General features: G+C 44.2%; 1 protein-coding gene across 2 annotated transcripts in view; it reads right to left on the reverse strand.

Annotated features, from left to right (window-relative positions):
- The window catches only part of USP46 (ubiquitin specific peptidase 46), a 77041-nt gene extending 67784 nt beyond the window's left edge, over nt 1-9257 (reverse strand). Inside the window, exon 1 of one of the 2 annotated variants that reach the window (XM_040238219.1) lies at nt 9057-9257. In XM_040238219.1, the coding sequence (XP_040094153.1) occupies nt 9057-9092 (36 nt within the window). In that variant the 5' untranslated portion in view covers nt 9093-9257. Of the gene's footprint in view, nt 1-6522; nt 6639-9056 lie in introns of those variants that run through there. The other variant, XM_040238220.1, reaches the window with a different exon arrangement.
- Between the last annotated feature and the right edge of the window lie 12423 nt (nt 9258-21680).

Below are 21680 nucleotides of genomic sequence, written 5' to 3' on the forward strand. Positions count from 1 at the left end.
ATCCGCAGTGAATAACAAACACCATAATCAAAGGTGGCACTTAACAAAAAATAAAGCAGACGCCTAAATCCCATCCCAGACCCACCTACCTCTCTATACAGTCAGAAGTGGAGACTGAAACCCTAGATGCCGCTTATCAGAAAAGCTCCAATTCATGCACCTACCTTGGAGTAGTATCTAGGAAAGCTGCAGGCAAGCGTATCCTAAGAGCCGCGTTTCCACTTCCAGGACTATATCCTGGAGAAATGGAAGCATGTGTGTAAAGAAGACAGGAACAAGAACACTCACTGCAGCAATGCTTTCCAGACAGAAATCTGGGGAACTATTCAACTGTCCCTAAATAAGGGAATGAACAAGTAAACCATGGTTAAATAAAGCATACTGTTAAAGAGCCCTCAGGATGAATAAACAAATAGAAACTAGATGTATGTGTCCGTGTGCTCAATCGCTCAGTGGTGTCCAACTCTTTGAGGCCCCGTGGACTGCAGCCTTCCAGGTTCCTCTGTCTGTGGAATTTTCCAGGCAAGAATACTTGAGTGGGTTGCCATTTCCTACCACAGTGGATTTTTCCAACCCAGGGATCAAACCCACATCTCCTGTGTCTCCTCTGTGTGTTGGTATATTCTCAAATATAATTGTTGAGTGGAAAGAGATAGTTCCAAAAGGCTACATAATACACAGTCATATATGGACTCATAAATATGAAACAAAGACATGCATGGCAAACACACACCATCTTCAGCAAAATGGCTAGTTGTAGGAGGAGGGGAGAGGAAAGAAAAAGCGGTGGTTAGTGGTTTTTTCTAAGGTACTTAGTAGATCTGAAAAAAGATCTTAACCAAATACAACTAAAGTTTAAGTCTGCTAAATCTGAAGGTTAGAATTTGGGTATCTGATTTATATTAAATTACGTTTTCCCCCCACACATTTTTGGGTGCTAATGTTTTGTGATTTAATTTCTTTAAAATTCTTTCAAATGCTTCACAGGGGATGTAATATATAGTCAGGGTTGGGAATCCTGTTCTAAGAACATGGAGCAATACAACTTTAACTGTTTAATATCAGGAAATACATCTATAGAATGGCAATGATCTATAGCTCTTGAAGTTAAATTACTTCCTTAAATAATTTTATATAGATTAAAATATATATATATATATATTTTTTAAGGAGGCAAAGGTAAGTATTACCCAAGGAAAGCAACATTTCTCAAACTGTGATCCTCAGTTCACCAGCAACACAAGGAAGAGGGAGTGAGGAGGAGAGGGAGTATTTATTAAAATGCAGATTCCAGGTTTCCTGCCTTAGACTTACTTAATCAAAATCTCTGAGGGCAGAAACCCAGAGGCTGAATTTTTAATAAAAGAATGAACCCATGGGTGCAACTGTACACTGAAGAACCACTCAAGTATATTTTTTTAAGTTATTATTACTCAAATTTTTAAAAACATATGTGTCTGGTATGTCACCATAAGGTGACATGCTTCATACTCTGAAAATTAAGGTGCAGGGAATGTTTCCTAAATGCTCGAGATCATAATTGCACAAGCAGATCCTGCTGAAAACTGGTTTCCCGCACAGTGTATCTAACCCTGAAGGACAAAGAAACGTATTTCAGGAAGAACATAACTTCACACTGCCTTTCTAAATAAAAGAACTTCAAAAAGCAACTGGGTAAACAGGAAAGCTCCAGAGGTCCAGCCTTGCTGCTGGCCCCGACCCCAGAGCCAGATTCAATTAAACAGAAATGGTTAGCAGAGTAAGAGATGCCAAATTTCCTCTCTTAGGACCATCTTCTTCATTCTATAGTCCTTTTGCTACAAGTTTTCCACATCTTGTTAACATCTCCTTGGTCTGAGTATCTTCCCTTCCACCCTTATCTTTCTTGACTTTTCCTTTGGCCTCCCCCATGTTCCCCTTCATTTTCTATTTCCCTACATGCAAACAAAACCAATACCACAGTCCTGACTTTCAAGCCCTGGAAAACCTCTCTGGAGCCCCTGGGTTAAAAACAATCCAGTACAGGGACTTCCCTGGAGATCCAGGGGTTAGGACTCAGCACTTCCACAATCAGAGGTCTGGGTTCATTCCTTGGTGAAGAAACTAAGATCCCACATATGCAGCAAAAAAAAAAAAAAAACCCACAGCACAGAGTGTGTGCATGTTGCAGGGAGGGTAAATTAAGAGGTTGGGATTAACGTATACACACTATTGTATACAAAATAGATCACCAACAAGAACCTACTGCATACAGCACAGGGAACTATACTCAATATCTTATAATAACCTATAAGGGAAAATAATCTAGAAAACAATATGTGTGTGTGTGTGTCAATAACCTATAAGGGAAAATAATCTAGAAAACAGTGTGTGTGTGTGTGTGTGTGTGCGTGTGCGCGCGTGCGTGCCGAGTGCGTGCTGAGTGCGTGCTCAGTTCTGACTCTTTGTAACCCCATGGACTGTAGCCTGCCGGCCTCCTCTGTCTATGGAATTTTCCTGGCAAAAATATGGAGTGGATTCCCATTTCCTCCTCCAGGAGCTCTTCCCCACCCAGAGACTGAACCTGCATCTCCTGCCTCTCACGCACCGGCAGCGGATACTTGACCACTGAGCCATCTGGGAATCCTTATAAAAGAGAATGATGTGTGTGTGTGTGTATATACACACATATGTATAACTGAAACTAACACAACATTGTAAATCAACTATATTTCAACAAGCAATTTTTGAAAATAAAATTTAAAAACACAGCACAACAAACACATGAAAAGATGTTCGGCCTCATTAGAAAATTAGAAATTGCACATTTTAAACCACAATGATATCATTTCACACCCATCAGACTGGCAAAACTTTAAGTCTAACAATTTTGAGTGTCTGCAAGCACATGAAGCAACTGAAACTCCCAAACCTGCCAGCTGGAATGTAAATTGGTACAACTGCTTTGAAGAGAAATCAGGTCACATATTAGAGTCAAAGATGCCCACTTCCTTTGACCCACAATTTCCCTTCTAGGTAGGTACAACACAGAGAAAAACTGAACAGATGCACAGGGAGACAAGTTCCCAACGGTCATGGCACACAGACAAAATTCTAAAACTAACCAAAAAATGAATAAATATAACACATCTGTGTAATGGAATATTATACAGTAGTTAAAAACAACCTAGGTTGCATGCTTGCATTGATAAATCTCAAAATCATAACTTAAAAGCAACTTTGAAGTTGTTCAGTATTACAAAAGCATGTTTAAAACATGAGGAAGCAATACAATATCTAGTGTATGAACACCTACATATCTAGGAAAGGTGTAGAAACACATCATAAACACCAAATTCAGAACAGCAGTCACTGTCTGGTAGGAAGGGGATGGGGAAATGCTCACTCACATTTGTAATTATTTTATTTCTTCACAGAGTGTAGACACTGAGTGGTCACTCTATTCGTTTCCATATTTTTCTGCATGCCTGAAATTTATCATCACGTAGAAAGACAAGTCCCACGTCTGAGCTACCTGAAAGCATCTGAAGGTTCTGAGAGCCGAATCAGAACTAGATGGGGAGAAGGAAAGCTGGACCTATGAATGGGAAGCTGAAACAACCAATAAGGTTCCCCTCTCCCTCTTCAAACTATCCATGGCAAAAAAATCATTCTCAGAATTGTGGTAAAATTCCATGTAGAGGACTTGTGACACCCCCAAAATTCTAAGCCGCAATCCCAGAACAGAAACATTCCAAACAGCCTTTAGTGCTGACATAGAATTAATCTGCCTGAAGACACTTTTTTCCTGGTTCATTTTTGGGTGGCCTTTTCTTTGAAAAGATCAGCAAGGCCTTTCAAACCCTTAAATGAGCATTGGCTTTCACCACAAATGAAGGTTTATTATAAGAAACTGCATTAAAATATTTAGGCCAGAAAAGTTAACTAGACTCAAAGTTAACTTTTACAACTCTTCCAGTTGGTTTGCTTTGGGCTGGCTCCGTGGGTAGGCCAGAGATAAAACCACTGAGAGATACCTTTCTGATGATACCAAAGAATTCAATACCATCATAAAACTTCAATTCATTAAAACTAACTAGATAGACTAGGCCCAGTGTAGGGTGAAAAAAGACATGTGAATTTTCTTGTTTAGAAAAATTTAGGGAGTTTTCTCTTAATTGCTCAAGAGAATAAAAACTTTCAGTTACTACCCAAACACACCAAAATTCCACATTACTGAAAAATAACTAGGTTTTATTGTTTGGGTGAACTGGAACACACGAAGCTGATATCCAGAAGCGAGTATCACAATCTTTAGTGAAAGTGAAGTCACTCAGTCATGTCCGACTCTTTGCGACCCCACGGACTATGGCGTACCAGGCTCCTCCATCCATGGGATTTTCCAGGCAAGAATACTGGAGTGGGTTGCCATTGCCTTCTCCAGGAGAGCTTCCCGACCCAGGGATTGAACCTGGGTCTCTAGCATTATAGGCAGATGCTTTACCGTCTGAGCCACCAGGGAAGATTTAATTCTAACAAAATACTGGCTTTCAGCTTTGTTTTCCTGTGTGATTCCAAGAAAAACAGAGAAGAATCTGTAGACCTAATTGTCAGGTCCGGACCAACACAAACTCCTTCATGTTAGACATAAGAGGCCAGAAGAACAGAATGTTTTTTTAAACATTAACCCAGCCCACTTCAGGCTGCAATTTCTAAATCTAACGATTATCAGTGTCGATGCTCACACATGACCTTAACCTCTCCTAGCTGATTCATTAACTCAAAGTCCCCAATTATCTTTCAATGGGAAGGAGTAACAGAGGAAGAAACACAGTCATCTCTTCTCTCAAATTTTGAGTTTTATACATTTTTAAATAATTTTTTAATGTTTTCAACTATTCTAAAAATGCCTGCCTCAAATAAGTAATTGACTTTCCAATATAAAATGATCTCTATAAATGTCCTCCAGCTTTATTACAAATTTCTAGTAATTTTATTTTCCCTTCATATCGAGGTGACTTCTATTTAAAAGAATTCAAATCTGGCACTCACAGTGGTGCCCAATAACATCCTGGGGTTGTTCAATGGATGCTGAAATGGTAATATCTGGTAAATTCAACACAGTTTCAAACAAAGTAGTTAAGTACTCAAGGAAAGAGTCTAAGAACTACTACTCACTAAGGAAGCTTCTGACAACCAAATATATATACACATCAGTTCTACAAGTTGAGAAAAACTACGGTCCCAAGAAACACAACAATTTGTTCAATGGCACCATTAGACTCAAGCTTAGCTGGAGAGACACCCAATAGCATAGATTTCAGTTCTAAGCTCTTCTGACTACAATCATAGAAAATAAAAGAATCAAACTTGAATCAAATGCAAATTATATTAAAGAAACATCCTGCCCTGATCATCAGTTTACTGTACTGCTTCTGAGATTTTGCTCAATCTTTATCCGTGGGGATATCACACTGTACTGAGAGAGTTTCATCTTTACCAATGTTATGCCCACAAGATAATAAACCATTGCGCTCCTTGGGGACAGCGACTCACCTCACTCAATTACACACCTGCACATAATATCTGCCAACACTAACACAGAGATCCTCAACAGATGGCCATTTCCAGGCACAAAACGTAATCTATTTGATACACGGCATTTCTTTTTCGGAATATTTTACAGCACTATTCACAAATGAAATTAAGATTTGATGATTTAGGCCAATCTGCATCCGTAAAAGTCACATTTCTAGAGGGCACATTTGGTTTCTACTAACAAATGGTTCCTCTTTAGAAAATTTCTCAGGCTTTTCAAACAGAAAATCTACCCCCAAAAAACCTTCACTTACAAAAGTTAAATCCATTAGCCTGGCCAAAATCAGAAGACTATCAACAAGGGACATTTCCTCATGTTTGGTAGCAGCTAATACATTTTAAAAATTACAACATACCAGCCAAACAAGCTTTACTATCTCTCAACCAGACACGCTGTGTAGCTAAGGTGACAAGCCCTCAGCAAGCTGATCAAGAATCACTATGGCAGGAATTCACACGAAATGAAATTAAGACAAACAGGAACTCACATTAAACTGCCAATGGACAATAAAACTTCGGGGGTAGAAGACAAGTAGAGGGATGGGAGTATTTTCCATGACCCCTGTATCTAAAACTGGTACAAGAAGCGTGGGGAAAAGAGAAGGTGTGTATTTCTCAATCACACAAGGATTTGCAACAAGGTTTTTCCTGCTCTGCTGGGTCCTTTCTTGTCTGCTGGATGAAACAAATCCAGACTCAGTACTAGGTCCTGGTTTGCACAAGCCTTACCTAGAAGGATGTATCTTCTATCACTGTTTCTGTGACACACATCAGCCTGTTTAAAATATGCCAGATGACTTGCTTTAAAAAAAAAAGACGCAACTGTCAACTGTCACTTCTTACTACAACTCCATTTGGGACCAAATGGAGTTGGGACTGGGAAGGATCAGTTAGAGCCCCCCAGAGAGAAAAGAAGTGGTGAGGAGAGACCCACAGAAGACCTACCTGGAAACAATTCATCACTGAGTGAAGAATCTTAAGGGAGGTCCAATGAAACTGTATGTCTGAACAAGAGAAAAGACAGCAGTCTCCTCATCACCTAGCCTCCTCTGTGGGAAGCAAGACTGGGAGGGACCAGGGCACCAGAGCAGCCTTTTATAAGGGGGCGGGGTTAAGGACTCCCACCCCAGTCTCCCTGTATGGGCTTGGTTTGCATAAACAAACATTTATCTTAGCATATCTTAGCAGCTGCTTACATCAGGTCCAAGAAGACACTGTCCTTTAAACAACTGAAGGTGACATAATAATGAGAAAGATGAAACTGATCATCAACACCTGATACTCAGTAAGTACTTGCTACCTAGTAGGCTCAGTAACTCCTTCAATACAACAGTCGCATGAGGAGGAACCATTATCATCCTCTTCTTGTAGATCAGGAAAGTAGGAGAGCAACTGGTTCTGGGACAAAAAGCTAGTATATGTTCGAACCAAAACCCTGAACCCAGGAAGTCTGACTTCAGAGCCCAAACTTATGTCCCTTACTCTAGGCACAGGGTCTATATCGGAATGTACAACTCCCGAGTTGTGAATTATTGGTTCCTCATCTCACTTGGGTGATGATCCTAAGTTTGGTGCCTTTTTAAGGACTTCACATGAGATGTCAATTCTCCACAGCCCACTCCTCTCATGTCTGCCCTGCAGCTTGCCTCTCTAGCTGAGTTTTGTTGGAAACAGGTTGTGACATTTTGCTCAGGTGTGCCAAGAAGCCCCAGCTGCACTGAGGGCAGAAAAGAAAAAAAGCTGGAGGCTGGCTTCATCTTGGCACACGCTACCTCTCAAGTTTCCAGCCTGCTCCAATACAGAGGTGTCACCACAAACAAGCAGGGCAGGAACACCACCACCGACGGCTCCACTGCCCTGTAAGCCCAAAGCCACCCCAGCAGGCACGAGAGAGAGTGTTAGAGTTGCTCTGGTTTTACAGTTCCCCTCAGGAGCTGGTCTTAGCAGACAGAGAAACCGGGAAGAGAGGCATCACCTTTTCACTGCACCAAGCAACATTAATGCCACTCGACAGGAGGGAGCAGGGGGCCTGTCTCCGCGTGGAGAAGAGAGGAAATGGAAACCTGCCAGCAGCCACCCACCACATCTAACTGGTCCTGCGCCAGGATTTTTGCAGCTGTCACTCCGGGAAGGCCCAGCTTTTGCTCTGCCCACCACAGCAGTAGCCACGTCCAACAGCGCTGAAAACTGAAGCCAGCGCCAGTGGGTCTTGATTCCATCCCTGAGCTCCTTAATGCTCCTTTCCCATGTGTTAATCTTGCAGGAGAATGTGGGACAGAAGATTTTAAAAGCTGGGTGATGGGGGAAGGGCAGCCAGATCACCTTACTCCCAGGCTTTTCAATCAAGCCTCCTCAGATTCCCTTTAGCGGCCTGTGTTACTCGCTTGAGAGAGGTTTCCCCAAACTGGTATTAAAAGAGCATGTGTTCCATCCAGCTGGAGAAGAGGAGACAGGATGGGGGCGGGGTGGGGGGGGGTTGGTCCTTGGATAGCCAAGGCAAAGCACACACCCTCTCATCGTGCACAGGAAGGCAGTGCCTCACTCCAGGGGGCAAGCCTTGCTCCCCAAGGCTCTGACAAGTGGAAGTACCAGCAGGAGGCACCCTTGGGACCCAAGGGCTGGAGGTTGTTCCTGCAGAAGGCAAAGCAATGGGAGAAATACAAGTTAAAGTGATCACGATGTCGTGGGCCCCGTCCTCACCAGAGCCCAGCAAGGTCCTCTTGCTGCGTCGACACCCACCGGTCCACACTTGGGTCTACAGTGAATCAGGCAGGATAACCCTGGAGACCTCCTCCATGCCCCCAGCCGGCCCGCATCCTCAGGACCTTTAAATGTCACTGCCTTATGACCTTGTCCCCCTTTCACAGACGGGGAAACTGAGGCATCCACAACAAATGACCGTGCTTTCCCAAACCAGGTAGAAGTTCACTTCCCTGACCACAATTTTGCACTTTTTTTTTACAGCTCTATCACATTTCAGATTTCTCCAGACACACCGACTGTCTCTGCAAAGTGAATCTTAAATACAGTTTAAAAGAGTGAACTCAAAAATGAGATAAGGGCGGTCAGGGTGTCCGGCAGGGCTTTATCTTCGGCAAGAACATGGTGGGCGTCCCCCGCCACCCCAGCTTCTCCTCCAACCTGGTCCCCCGGGACGTCCGGGTTCGGCCTACCTCCTCCCCCCAAGACGCTTCACCGCAACCCGAGGGCGGAGGCGCAGCGGCGCAGGGACGCGCGGGCGGGCGGGCTCCCGGGTCTCGGGGCCGAGAAGGGGGCGGGGGGCTCCGGGCCCCTCCCCCGGCAGCTCTCCGGGCCGCGACCGGCCCGCCCAGCCCGGGGGCCGGGAACTTCTGGCGGCGCCGCACGGCCCCCGCCGCCCCCACCCCCACCGGCCGCTCGGCGGGCGTGCAGCTCGGGTTTCCCATTCTTCGCCTCCCCACGCCTAGGGCTCGACCCTCGAGGCGGCGGCGGCCACTCACCATATTACAGATGGAGGCGATGTTTCGGACAGTCATTAGTCTAAAGGTTACAGCGATCCCGCACCGCCATCTTTACAAGGGGAAAACAGGACCGGCCATGGTGGAGCGCTCGCGGGGAGGCCGGGCGCGGCGGCGGCGGCGGCGGGGAGGCGGCCTGGGGTCCGGCTTTCAGTTTGGCTGGGAGAAGGGAGGCCGGGAGGGAGGAGAGGAGGCGGGGAGGGCGGGGAAGGCGGGAGGCGGGCGGGAGAGCGGAGGGGCGGGGAGTGGCGGAGCGAGGGAGCCTGGGCCGCGGCCGGCGGCGCCGGGAGGAGGGGCGGCCCGAGCGCCGCGTGCAGCCCGCACGCCCCGAGCGCTCCCGCCGCGCTCCGGCCCCGACCCGGCCCGGGTCCCCGCGGCTCCTCCTCCCGCCTCCGCCGGCCGCCCCGGCTCGGCTTTTCTCTTTTTTCTCTCGGCGTCCTGCTTCACTCCGAACCGGCTGGAAAGCGCGGCCAGGCCCCGGCTCGCGCAGCTGCAGCCGGTCCCCCGGGCGGACCCGTCCGCGCCGGCGGCCTCCTCCGCCCAGCTCCGGCCCACGGCGCCGCCCGGGAAGCGAGACCGAGCCCGCGCTGGGTGTCGGCCGGCGGAAGGCGCAGCGCGCGGGCTGGGGACTCCGGGCCGCTTTCTCTCTTCACTTGTTCTTTCCGGCCACGCGGCCCGCAGCAGCCCCGCGTTTTCACGTTCGGGCGAGTGGAGGAGGCAAGGTGCAGGGGTGACTACGTCCAACTTTTCGTTTTTCCCCGGTTTCCAGCTAGATGGCACCGGCGGGGACCCAAGAAGTAAATGGGGTCAGGACACGAGGAGTGCCGAGAGCCCTTGGCCTGCCGGGTCGAGGGCGCCGGGAGGGGACGGGAGCGTGGGCCGAGGCGCGCTCGGGCAGTGGGTGACAGTAACAGGTACAAAGGGGAAGTCTCGGTTCTGGATAAGGACTAGGGATGGTCCAGGGAGCGATGGAACCTGGAAAGAATGAAAAACAAACTTTTGCGCGTCTTCTAGAAAAACCTTCTCTCGGGGCCACCCAACTTTTTTAGGTTTGGAGAGTCATTGTATTGGCTTGTACACATTTCCTGCATACACAGTCATGGTTTTTGACTCAAAGCGCGAATCTACACCACTTAGCAGTTCTGTTCTGCGAAGTGGAGGAGCCCATTTCCGAAGGTGTAAAACAGTTCTCATACAAAGTTGCAGTTTTATGCTTTCAACAGAGAAGTTGTACGAGCAAAACGCCTGACAGTTCTTAAACCCATATATTTAATGACAAATCGAATTGGAGAAATTAATAAAATTGAAGATAGCTTTTATCTAACCAAGAGGAACATACTGGGAAAATAGCTCACTTCCTGTCCTCCATTATCTATTTAGTGTTATGCTCTTTAATAGTTGAAGACCATTGATTGTTAATGTCCCTAGGACCTGGGATGGAAGTAAGACAACGGAGACTAAAAGTTTCGTTGGGGGTCATCTTGGCTCTAGATATTTAATGGATTTCCAGACATTAATTCCTGCTTAAGTTATTCTGCCTACATCTTATTTCCAAACAGATCCTGATAATGATGGTAGCTCACTTTGACTTTTTACCATTGTCAGTCATGATGCTCTTTACATTCATGATCTTGGTCACCACCAAACCCATCAGATGATGGATCCTATTATAATCGCCTTTTGTAGGTCAGTTTTTTTAAAAAAAAGCTTAGGATACCAAGCATCCTACTTCCATCATGTTACCCATATGTTATAACTGAAGCTGTGGTGCTGATCTGGCTGAGCACCTTGAAGACAAGACAAGAAAACACCCAACCTATGGCCAGTTAGGGTGACTGACACCTGAGTGAATGTGCCTGCTCAGTGGCTCAATCACATCCCACTCTTGCGACCCCATGAACTGTAGCCCTCCAAGCTCCTCTGTCCATGGGATTCTCCAGATAAGAATACTGGAGTGGGTTGCCATTTCCTCCTCCAGAGGATCTTCCCCACCCAGGGACTGAACCCTCGTCTTTTGCATTTCTTGCATTGGCAGGCAGATTCTTTACCACCGTGCCACCTGGGAAGCCCACAACTGACACCTGTAAAGGTTTAAAATGTTATACTTGAGGAAAGTCATAAAACAAGTTCAGGAGCAACCTCAAGGCTAGAACTCAGGACTCAAATTTCACAGACATTCCACTATAAAAGCATTAATACAAAACCTTAAATAATATAGAGATTTTATACCATAATAGAGTTCAGAATTTCTGCCATTAGTATAGCATAATGGATGGCAAAGTCCACAGGATTGAAAATGCCATTGATACAGTGAAAATTGAACATCGGTGGTGACCAAGATCACAATAAAATTGAACACTGAGTGCTATGTCAGCAAGGCATCCTTTGCATGAACAGCCTATAGGCTAAAACCCAATGTTCAATATAGACAAACATTCAGATTGAAACTCAGTGAATTACAAACACAACAAACCAATTGAACACAGCAGATCTCATCAGACTCATGAATAATTATATTTTTACACTACTACGAGGTTGGTATTCACAGGCCTAAATCAGAAAGGGCATTAGTTGAAGAATTGTAACCTCAGTCTTTTTTAGCGGTAAACATTGTTTGGAGGTGATAGATGCAAAGTAATGAAAATGTTGAATGAGAATTTTTAGGAGAAGTGTTTCACATATAGGGGCCAGCTGATATAAGGTATAGAGTAAAATCTGGGCAAAGTACACACGTGGAAAGTTGGGACATAGGCTAGCACTAAACAGATGAAGGAACATGACTCAGGCCAGGCCAGTGAAAGCACCACATGGCCCAGCCACAGTGACTGGTTCAGCTAGGAGGATGTGATATACGCTGAGTCAATGAGAGTTGGCCCTGGGTCTTTGGGGAAAGAAGTGCTCCCCTGCTTTAGTTTGCTGAGCTGATACGGTATCTAGACCTTCTGTCTTTCCACTGCTTGAGTGAAGAAAAATAAAGCTGAGAAATGTAAAACATCTTTTGTCCTATTGCTGCCAAATCTATATCCTGGCCTCTTCAGCAACTCAAGGTGGTAATGTCCTTGTTTTCTTCGGTCGTTCAAATTGAGTGACTGCTGCTCACGACCGAAACAATTCTAAAACATCATTGTCTCCCTGTTCCCAAAATTCATTAGGTTCATTCTGAATTCATGATGTTCCCTTTTCTTCTGTTCTTTTCCCACTACGTGGATATTTCATCTTCTTCTGCATGATGCCGTCCAAGGCTGCTTCCCACCACCACCAATGAAGTATATCCAGATGGTTCGTCCCCCTCTGCTGTCACCAGTTTTGTGTCATTGCCCTCCTGCTTCCCCTCTTGGCTTAGTTACCGTTATGCAGCCTCCAGATGACCTGAGACAAGACGGGATGCCTTTGTCATATGTTCTCACAGTGCCATCCCTCTTCCCTTCACGGACCTTATATTTGTGAATTACTTATGCCATCCAGCACACAGCGTGGAAGACAGTAGAGTGGGTGGTTAAAAAGAGGAGTCCTGGATCCAGACTCTCTGGACTTGGGCAAATGTCTTAGCTTCTCTGTGCCAAAATTCCTGGATCCATAAAAAGAAGAGGCCCTTCATAGAGTGTGATTGTGTTAGTTTATGTAGAGTACAAAACTATGGCTGATGTGCATTATAAGTGATCGCTGCTATTATTTTTGTGCATGTGAGTGTTTAGTATCTGTTTCTCATCTCATATTAGATGTGAAGTGAGAGGTCTGTTTTTGCTTACCATTTTACATCTGAGACACAGTACCTTGTCTGAAACAGCAGCCAAGAAATCAGATATTAAATATTCGGGCAATTGCCTCTCTCCAGGTGGCCTGGAAGCTCCTAGAGGGAAGGTACCTTGACTTCTGTATTAAAAAATATCGCATCTGGTCTCAGGCACTGTGCCTGGCACATTCATCCCTCTCCTTTCCCCTCATAGCTGAATAGGTTATTGCACCTCATTTGAGATGCAAAGACTAGTAAACATTTGGCTGTCAGGGGGAAAACATTTTCCTAGTTATAGACTTAAGTTTAAAACCAGACTGGCTTCTGAGGGTTATATTTCAATTCTGTGAGGAACTTTATGACAGTCTTTTCCCTTTTACATCATGTATACAGCAAATACTAAAAACATGCTTTGCACCAGATGCTGTGTGAGGTACCAATGGTCCTAAAATGAGAGGAGGCAGTCACAGCATTCTGCTGTGCTCTGTGTTTCTAGTGTGAGGGTCATTGGCATCACTGTGGATGTCTTCACTACTTTTTGCATGCAGTTAATATAAAATTAGGATAAGCAAACTTCGGAGCGAATTCCTGCAATGAGAAAACTACCTCTAAAGCCATGAATGTGTTTATGGGTGGTTAAGATTCCCTAAGTCTGTGGAACAATTGACTTATTTTGAAGTGCCAATTGAAATGCCACTGAAGGACTTTTAAACTGGGCTAGAACATAATTAGATTTCTATTTGCTAATACATTTTGATTAACTGAAAGAAGAGATGACTATAGCTGGCTACTGTGTGGGGAAAGAGGGTGGACAGAGAGCAAAAGTGCTCTAGGGGAGGCCAGTTAGAAATCTGTGGGGAGAGATTCCCAGAGCTCCTGGGAGCCTGGGTTTAGGTAAGGAACAGCAATGGAAAGGGGAGAAGCAGACAGACTGCAGACGTTTTTCAAGGTTGTCTGGGATGAGGGACAAGGATGAGTCAAAGATAAAACCCAGGTTTGTGACTAGAATGAAAATGAGTGTCATTTTTTTACTATAGAGAATGCTGAAGGAGAAGGTGCAGGTGTAGATGGTTGAGAAGAAATGAACTTGAGGCTGAGTTAGAGATAACCATGAAACAACCTGAAAGATTATGTCAGGTACCAATCCGGGGCTCAGAAGAGATGTCTGGGGTGGAGATAAGTCTAATTAACATAGAGAAAATTAACAGAAGGCATGTGTTTATGGATGAAATTGCATAGGAAGAGTTTTGCCAAGGAGTGTTGACTAAAAGTAGACAAAGGAATAGCTGGGAAGAGCTCCACCATGCAACGGATCAGGTGGAGGAAGGAGGAGCCGAAGGAAACGAATGTGTGGTAGACTAGAAACAAACATGCAGCGTGGCAAATCCCGGAGTACTTCAAGATGGGAGGGGTAGTCAAAAGCATCAAATGCAGCTTAGATAGCACAGGTGACTAATAACAATGTTCAATTCTGGAGCAAAACTTTAAGGTGCATTTAATCCTCTACAATCCTGTGGAGGAAACCACTGTTATAGTCCCCATTTTAGAGAAGAGAAAACCAAGACACAAAGGGTTTAAGTAACTTGCTCAGATTCAATTAAGCACCAGAACCTACTACTGAAAAGTTCTTTGAATTATATCAAAGGGAGTTTGCATGGAACAGTTAGGATATTGGATTATTCATATTAGATTAATAAGAGTGAGATGAGAAAACAGACTAAAGGTGTTTGGCTTTCAAGGGAAGAAGCGATAAATAGATAATTAAAGAGCTGCCTTCCTGAAGTGGGTCTCTGCCTGGTTTGCAAGGACCTCCTTTAAATCACTTCACTCTCTGTGCCTCCAGGCCTGCAGCCTCACACCTCCCCCCACCCTCAGCTAATTATTCTGCCTTCCATTTCAAGTCCACTCACTCCTCAAAACAATTCAAAGCATGCTTCCAGAGGAAGTCTTCTCAGTCTCACCTTTCTTGGTAGGTTTTTATCAGAGGTCACTTTTGACATTTCTTTAGAAACCGGAAATGCCTGGCACAATGCTGTGTGCACACAGGAAGCTCTCAGATAATTAACAGGTAATTAATTCTTTACCTACAACACTTGGCTCCCTTGATCAGAAATATTTTGCTCACCATCCTGCTTTCCTGGCGGTTTTCTCTTTCCTTCAAGTTCTGATCTGAGTTATACAGAATTTAGCCATCATGCATATGGGGAAGGCAGGGTTTAGAAGGTAAGTGCATGATGAGGAAGTTAAAACAAATGAGCTTCCCTCATTTAGAAATGAGACTTCTAAAGAGATTTGACCATAAAATAAGGAGAGATTTCAGCAGCCTAAGGAAGGCAAGGGAATCAATGGAAGGGTTTAGTCATTTTATTTTTTCTTTTACCATAATTATTAGTACATTTGTCATCAAGATGTGAGGAGCCAGTGAACCTACAAATGACGGTCAGGTCAAGCGGCTTCCCAGGTGGCTCAGTGGTGAAGAATCCACCTGCCAATGCAGGAGATGCGGGTTTGATCCCTGAGTCAGAAACATCCCTTGGAGGAGGGCACGGCAACCCCTTCCAGTATTCTTGCCTGGAGAACCCAATGGACAGGGGAGCCTGGCAGGCTGCAGTCCATAGGACTGCAAAGAGTCAGACATTCCTGAGCACAGCACTTCAGTCAGGTTGAGCGCCCAAGAGCTTTGGAAAGGAGGAAGTCGTCCATCCATTAGATTGAAGAAATTAACAGGAGATGGCCTCCATTAGACAGGAATAGAAGCTCCATTGCTCCCAAGGGGTTTTGACTGCTTTCTTTACTGCCATGGCCCTCAGAACAGTAAGGCTCTTAGAAGGCTCAATTAATATTTGTTGAAAGGGTGATTGAAAGGATAAGATTAGAAGAACTCCAAGTATAAACTCTAGTATAAGTGAATCGTTGTTCCAATAGCCTAATCAGATTTAGAACAGGCTTTCTTTGGGAGCACTTGCATTCCTTCCATGTCCATAAACACTATTTACAATAGAGGAAAGATGTATGCCTCCTCACCAGTTTATACCCGAAGGTGTGCTCCCAGCCCATGTCTGATCGCTTGCATAGCTTTAACAACCTCCTGACAACCGCTGCCACCTGGTGGAAGGGCAGGGATTCACACGTGACACCTGGAATGAGACTTCCCTCCGGCAGCAGCGCTTTTAAGTGTCCTTTGTGGTCATGCTCTTCCAGAAAACTGGCAACGATGTGGTTCGTTGAAAGCAAGATGGACGTGAACTCTCTCACTGTATAGTTTTGTCTCCAGTGAATGTTTAGGGTTCTACTCTTGCATTTCTTCTCAGAAAAAGGGGTCAGCAATTTAAAAATAAATTTAAAAAAAGAAAGAAAATAGGGTCAGACAGCCAAATTAAGGGTAATATTGATAAGGCCACGTGAGCAAATCCTCCTACTGGTGGCTGTGGTGCTGTGTACCCTGAAAAGTACTGTACACATGCCAGTCATCACCTACCATCGCCAGTGGTCCAAAAGAGGCTGTGAGGAGCTGACGGCTTGGGATGCTCTACATACTCATTCGACAAGCCTTTCAAGACCTCCATGAGCTAGGTGGTGGTGGTGGTTTAGTCGCTAATTTATGTCTGACTTGTGACTGCATGGACTGTAGCCTGCCAGGCTCCTCTGTCCATGGGATTTCCCAGGCAAGAATACTGGAATGGGCTGCCATGTCCTTCTCCAGGGCATCTTCCTGACCCAGGGATTGAACCTAGGTCTCCTGAATTGCAGACAGATTCTTTTTTTACCGACCAGATAGGTTTTTTTTTACCGACTGAGCTATACACCTGTACAACCGTCACCCAAGTGAAGAAATAGAACATAACCAGCATTCCTGAAGTCTTAGCCCATGCTCCTCCCAACTCCTCTCCCCTCTCAAACCCCTACACTGACTTCCCTCAGAAAGCTCAGTAAGTGAATTCAGATGTTTCAAGAGTACAAATTGATTCAAATGATTACAAATGATTTCTGCTGTTTTTGATGGAATTCTAGTTCAATTGAAACAATGATACCGTGGATGTTTCCATTTTAAGCACACGACATTCCTTGCTGTTTAGATTTTATTTTTAAATAAAAAGGACAATTCAAGATAGCTTACTTCTTCGGCCATTTAGTTGAAGTCACTTATAATAAGTTTCAGCTATTATTGATTCCTATAGGTTATAACAACTTTTTAAAAGAGCTGTTGATATTATGTCTAAGAACAGAGTATGAGACTTTTACATGTTTTTAATAAATTAAAGCACACATGCAGAACTTCTAATTTTTAATCAAAACATATATACAGGCATAAATGAGAAGGCGATGGCACCTCACTCCACTACTCTTGCCTGGAAAATCCCAGGGACAGAGGAGCCTGGTAGGCTGCAGTCCATGGGGTCGAGAAGTGTCGGACATGACTGAGCGACTTCCCTTTCACTTTTCACTTTCATGCATTGGAGAAGGAAATGGCAACCCACTCCAGTGTTCTTGCCTGGAGAATCCCAGGGACGGGGGAGCCAGGTGGGCTGCCGTCTATGGGGTCGCACAGAGTCGGACACAACTGAAGCGACCTAGCAGCACAGGCATAAATCTTAAGTGAATTGTCACAAAACAGGCACACCTGTACAACCATCACCCAAGTGAAGAAATAGAACATAACCAGCATTCCTGAAGTCTTAGCCCATGCTCCTCCCAACTCCTCTCCCCTCTCAAACCCCTACACTGACTTCTAAATCAACAGCTTATTTTTGCCTGGGTTTTCTGTTTGTGTTTATCTAAATAAAACCATGCAGTGTGTGACTCTTTTTTGTGTGGCTTCTTTTGCTCAGTATTGCAAGATTCAGCCATGTTGCTCAGAAAATCTGCAGTTTGTTAGCTCTTGTTGCTATGCAGTATTCTGTTGTATGAAGATATCCAGTTTATATAAAAATTCAACACTGATGGATATTTGGTTGGCTTTCATCTTAAATGTATTACCAAAAAATGCTTCTATGAATGTTCTTATATGTGTCCTTTGGTGAACATGCACACACATTTTTGTTAGATATACATCTAGGTATAAGTTGCTGGGTCATAGGGTAGGCATGTTTTCAACTTGGGGTGATAATGCCAAACTGGTTTTTAAAGGGGTCATACTAACTTACACTCACCCGTTGCTTCACATGGCTCAGTGGTAAAGAATCCACTTGCAGTGAAGGAGACACAGGAGACCCAGTTTCAATTCCTGGGTTGAGAAGATCCCATGGAGAAGGCAATGGCAACCCACTCCAGTATTCTTGCCTGGAGAATTCCATTGTCAGAGGAGCCTGGCCGGTTACGCCCATGGGGGTCTCAAAGAGCCAAACACGACTGAAGTGGCTTAGTATATCAAGCTTTTTAACTTTCGCCTTTTGGTAAGTATGCCATATATAACTTTAAAAAGTGAAAGAAAGTAAAGTCACTCAACCATGTCCAACTCTTTGCAACCCCTTGGACTGTAGCCTGTCAGGCTCCTCCGTCCTTGGGTTTTTTCCAGGCAAGAGTACTGGAGTGGGTTGCCATTTCCTTCTCCATATAACTTAACAATGCTTATTAAATATTTTTGGTACTGAGTCCACGTCACCCTGTTTCATTGTAAGCCCATCTCAGTAAGGTCCATGTCCCAACTAGTATAAAAGCAATAACATAGACATGAGACAAGTACATGTGAATCGTCTAGCAAGAAAAGGATCCATCCCTTCTCTCCTCAAAATAAAAGAAGACAGAGAAATGAATAGTCAGTGCCTATAAGCGGTAACAAAACAACCAGCTTTTTAAAAAGTAAAGTGTAAGTTGTAGAATAATTGAATATTACAGTTATGTTAGTCTAATTCAACTGCCTTGGAGCCAGGAGAGATTAAATGATTAAGACCCATACCAGTTGCGGACAGAGCCAGAACTAGAATTCCAGTCCCTACATCCCTGGACTTTTATAGGGTACCTAAAATTTTATTCAGTGTACTTTCTTAAGTCTAAAATTTCACTTTGAACTCAATTTCCTAGAGTTCAGATTACTTTTGTAAGTGCATTTAGTTAACCATGAAAGAACACTCTGTCCACATGTTGTAATTATATAGCCATGCTTTCTCTGACTAATTAGAAGACAATTCAACACTGAAATCCAATCCCAACAGAACATGCCATCTGGCTATCACTCTTCAGAAAGACAAAAGCAGTCTGTCAAATTCCCACTACTGTCTTCACCAGCAAGTCAAGACTAAGAGTTTTATAGAGCAATCCATGCAAATACTCTGCTGTCTTCCTCTGAGGACTCAAGGGGGTTTGAAGGGCTAGCTCCATAATGTGGTGACTTTCTTGTAGGAAGATTTCACTACTGACCCACAATCAGTAGATTGTGAACCTCAAGTTATGGCTCCGCATTGATCTTTGTACATTTATCCAGAACTTCTAGATGACAAATGGCACACAATTGCAAATGTCTAGCCTTTCTCTACTGACCAAAATATAGCTTATTTATCCCTACGAAGTTCATGGTTTGAGTTTCTGCTTCCCTTGTGGCTCAGCTGGTAAAGAATCTGCCTGCAAGGCGGGAGACCTGTGTTTGATCTCTGGGTTGGGAAGATCCCCTGGAGAAGGGAAAGGCTACCCATTCCAGTATTCTGGCCTGGAGAATTCCATGGACTGTATAGTCCATGGGGTTGCAAAGAGTCGGACACAACTGAGTGACTTTCACTTCACTAATAGCATCAGCAAACCATCTATAGACTAACTTTCACCATCTTGGTCTGGGAAATATACGTTCTCCTCTATTTCACTATGATATTAATTTAAGGTACTGTCCAGGCTCCTCTGTCCATGGGATTTTCCAGGCAAGAGTTCTGGAGTGGGGTGCCATTGCCTTCTCTGTATCTCTTAAGTCAATCCTAAATGAAATCAACCCTGAGTATTTGTTGGAAGGACTGATGTTGAAGCTGAAGCTCCAATAGTTTGGTTACCTGATGCAAAGTGCCAGCTCATTGGAGAAGACCCTGATGCTGGGAAAGATTGAAGGCAAAAGGAGAAGTGGGTAGCAGAGGATGAGATGGTTGGATGGCATCATTGACTTAATGGAGATTAATTTGAGCAGACTCTGGGAGATAGTGGAGGACAAAGGGAGCCTGGCATGCTGCAGTCCATGTGATTGCAAAGACCTGGACATGACTTAGTGACTGAACAACAATAGCCCCTTAAATCAAAAGCCCCCCAACAGTAGCCCACAGATGTGTTTAGTTTAACCACTGCAGTGTTTAGAAGCTATTTGAATTAATGACAACCTTTGAAATCTAGAGAGTTCACATAAAAATTTAGATGATAAGCCTCTCTTGAAATACCAAAAGCTCAAGCCATTCAGAGATCTTGTTGACTGGGGTGGCTTTGTTCAGTGGGGACATATCTCCCTAATTTACCAGCCTCCTATCCAGGCCTGTTTACTCCTTTATGCTGCCTTCCTTTCACAGGCACTTGAACTGACTTCTGCCCTAATCAAATAATATCAAGGCCAGGTTTCTGCCTGGAATTCAATGCCAGGGCATTCATTGGCAGCAACTTGAAGAATCTCAATAAAAGCTGCGTATAATTCCAGTCCCCTGTAGGGCCTTCTGGATCGCCCAGTGTTGTCCTTTGCCATGCCCTTCTCTGGGCTGGGTATTGGCATAACCCAGAGCTTCACTGGCATAGAATGGGGCAGCATTCATTCAGGGAGAGCTGGGACTTCCGTTATGCCCTAGCAACCTAATTCTCATTTTTTTCACCCCTTCAAGTACATGGGCAGAAAAAATGCTGAGTGATGTAGTTTAGCATTCTCCAATCTGCAGAAAATTCAACTGGCAAGATCTGCAAGTTTGGCTCTTCGTCTATGCATCTGTATTTTAGCCCCTGTGAGTCAGTGCATTCAACAATGATATTTAAAATTCAATAAATAAAGGCAAGTGAAATTACGGAAATGGATCATCACTTCTATGGAAAACCAACTAAATAAATGTTTCGCTCAAAATGCCAAGCACCTGGACACTTTAACAGAATGTTGAAAGTATATCACCTGGAGGAGATGAGCAATTCGAAAGTAGGCCGCTACATGATCCTCCAAATACCAGTGACACTCCATGTCTTAACGGATGCAGAGCCATGTTACCTGATGCAATGACACATATCATGCAGTGATAGTCTCCGGGGCCTGGTGGACAGCAGCTGTGCAGGATCTGAGGCTTTGGGTGTGAACAACACACTGGTCCAAGAAAATCCACAGAGGTTAGTTCAATGTCATGTCGAGCCATGTTGTACAGAATTTATTGTTGTGGAAGTTTTCCAGAGTTCTAAGAACAATATGTAGTCAGAACCTAGATTGTCTCAATCCAGGTAGAGCACTGTAAGGGGTCCAGGACCATTTGCATCAAAGACCAGGCAAGGAATCTAGTGCTTTTCAGTCCAAAATGTTAGATGCTTCCTTTGTCTAATATGAAATGATCCATGTGCGTAAACATTATGTTTACAAAATATCTACCAAGTATTGAAATATAAGGTAGAACTATTATTTTCTTTCATTACACGAGCACCCCACTTTTATTTACTCAACATTCTGCAAACATTTATTGAACACCTAGTATGTGGAACCACTTTTCTAGGCCCTTGAAATAGTTGGGAAAACGCAGTTCACTGCTCTAATATGACCTGCATTCTAGCAGGTGGAGTCAGACAATGGGCATAATACATAAGTTGATAATTGCTATGTAAAAAAAAAAGGTAGTAGAACAGAGTAATTTGGCAGGTTGCCATGTTACGAGGTTAGAAGATTGGCCTCATCGAGAAGGTGACATCTGATAAGAAACTTGAAAGAGTAAGGTCACTGTACAGTACTA

This window comes from Oryx dammah, unplaced genomic scaffold (assembly GCF_014754425.2).
Source record: "Oryx dammah isolate SB20612 unplaced genomic scaffold, SCBI_Odam_1.1 HiC_scaffold_3, whole genome shotgun sequence".
Classification (NCBI taxonomy): domain Eukaryota; kingdom Metazoa; phylum Chordata; class Mammalia; order Artiodactyla; family Bovidae; genus Oryx; species Oryx dammah.